At 39.0% G+C, this 2,500-nt stretch overlaps 1 protein-coding gene across 1 annotated transcript in view; it reads left to right on the plus strand.

Annotated features, from left to right (window-relative positions):
- The window catches only part of LOC307267726 (disco-interacting protein 2 homolog C-like), a gene marked incomplete at its 5' end in the record, with an annotated part of 57,082 nt that overhangs the window by 23,085 nt on the left and 31,497 nt on the right, over window positions 1–2,500 (plus strand). Inside the window, 3 exons of the mRNA XM_080050108.1 lie at window positions 88–152; window positions 689–782; window positions 2,245–2,364. Coding sequence (XP_079906234.1) covers window positions 88–152; window positions 689–782; window positions 2,245–2,364 — 279 coding nt within the window. The remainder of the gene's footprint in view (window positions 1–87; window positions 153–688; window positions 783–2,244; window positions 2,365–2,500) is intronic.

Below are 2,500 nucleotides of genomic sequence, written 5' to 3' on the forward strand. Positions count from 1 at the left end.
TCACACACCCTCACACACACACACACACTCCCTCCAGGTCTGTATTCAGTCATTTAACCCCTTCCTGTCCCTCTCTGCTCCCTGTAGCGGAGACCATAGTGAACGTCCTGGACTTTAAGAAGGATGTTGGTCTGTGGCACGGCATCCTCACGGTAAGCCCCGCCTACTCTGTGTGATAGCGTTTACAGAACATATGAAGCTTTATAAAGGTGTTGTAGAGGTGTTATTATGGACAGTACAGCTGATAATGTAATGAGATAGACAGGGCATTGGGGCGCCTTTAGCTCAGTTGGTAGGGCGTCCCCCCCCCATGGGCCTCGGCCAGCAGCGGACCCGGGTTCGATTCCCACCCGCGGTCGTTCTCTGCATGTCACTCCCCTCTCTGCCCCATTTCACCTATGTCTCTCTGCACTGTCAATAAAGCATAAAAATGCCAAAAAAATATCTTAAAAAAAAAAAAAGAAGACAGGGCATTATTAAAAGAGTTGAAACATCTGTATTTGAATTTTTTTATGACCACATAAAATTGAGAATTGAGTCAAAAACGTTTTCAGATTTAAGAGTGAAAGATTGAAAATGTCCGTCAATGCTTTAAATGCTAATGTAAGTGTGTGTGTGTGTGTGTGTGTGTGTGTGTGTGTGTGTGTGTGTGTGTGTGTGTGTGTGTGTGTGTGTGTGTGTGTTACAGAGTGTGATGAACATGATGCACGTCATCAGCGTCCCTTACTCCCTGATGAAGGTCAACCCTCTGTCCTGGATCCAGAAAGTCTGTCAGTACAAAGGTCAGTCTCCCTCCATTCACCTGGCTCTCCTAAAGCCCCTGTTACAGTTTTAAAGGGACACTGTGTAACATTTTAAGTAATTCATTAGCTAAAATCAATATCCTCATTCATGAATATGTCCTCATTGGTGTAAAATCACCTCTGCCAATAATCTGAATTATCCTCCTGAGCGGAGAATTACAAATATTAATATTACATTTTCTACATTGAGCAGGCAAGTCTTATAGAGGCATCCATGTTTTTGGAATGTCATCAGGTGCATTGTTTAAAATTTAGAATTGTTCTTGTCCTTGAAGGCCACTGTAGCTTCTGTTATTATTCAAAAGGGTTGGGGTTACCCAGGGAGTGTTGCATTCTAGAACTTTGTAGAATGAACTTTCTTGATGATGTCATATTACACACTGCACCTTTAAGTGTCCAAATTTGGATTAGCACTGGAGCACTTTAATTGTTTTAGCCTACTGTATGTAACTGTCCCATTTGTGTTTGTGTGTATGTGCTCACCTTTAAACTGCAACACAAGTTTACCTACGGGTATGAATAAAGTAACCTGAACCTGTGACACCAAACACACATGATCCTTCTAACTATGTCATTGAGGTAGTTCATTGAATTATTATTATTTTATTTTTTTATCAAATTTTTATTAATTTATAACATACAAACAACTACAACGAAGACATGAGACAGACCTACAAGAGGGAGTTGGTTTCATGATAGGTAAACCTGCAGTGTGTAGAATTTTGGGTTTTATTTCCTAGCAGATTTTGTAGAAAGTAATTATAATATCCATAAGTACATTTAATTTAGTGCATAATAGCTGAAAAAAATGTTTTTAATAATTTTTTTTCCCCTTAGAAAGGGTCTCATATATGTCCATATTTCTGCATATTTTGGACCAAGGCCTAGTGCCGCCATCTTGAAAGTGTCATAGTTAGAATGTCATCAGGTGCATTGTTTAAAATTTAGAATTGTTCTTGTCCTTGAAGTCCTTAAAGATGAGTATTTTGAACCAATCACGTCAGTTCTCTGCTTAAACGTTCTTTAAAAATAGTAAACTGTTGCCATGGAGACTGTTTGATACGGCCACGCCCCTCACAGTCCTGTCAAACTGGCCAGTAAAAAAAGCTATCAGTTTTAACTAAGTTTTATAATATGTTCGCGCTAATTGAGGCAACCAACTTTGATTTTTTTTCTTTTACTATTTTACACTATGTCTCCAGAGGCTTTAAAGATGATAAAGGAAAAGGGGTAGGATTAAATAAGTGTATACTTCTTCCTGCTCCTTTTCAGGCATATCTCAGAAATACAGATAATTTAGTTTTCTTTTTTTTTTTTTTGTGAAAACATAATTTGTTTATTGTATTTCCATGCTTTTCATTTGGTTTTGTATGTTTGATATGTCTGAAATAAATTGAATCAAATCAAATCAAATATTAATTGTTCATTTTGTCTCTATCAGCCAAAGTAGCGTGTGTGAAGTCCCGGGACATGCACTGGGCTCTGGTGGCCCACAAAGACCAGAAAGACATCAACCTGAGCTCTCTGAGGATGCTGCTGGTGGCTGATGGATCCAACCCATGTGAGTTCACTTTCTTTATTTCTCAATATAGACCAGGTTCATCGAAATCCATTGTTCGCAAATCCCCTCTCAAGTTCCCACACTCCAGAGGGGGTCAGACATAGTACAGACAGACAGACAGACAGACAGACAGACA

This window comes from Ammodytes marinus, assembly GCF_949987685.1.
Source record: "Ammodytes marinus genome assembly, chromosome: 21".
NCBI lineage: Eukaryota > Metazoa > Chordata > Actinopteri > Uranoscopiformes > Ammodytidae > Ammodytes > Ammodytes marinus.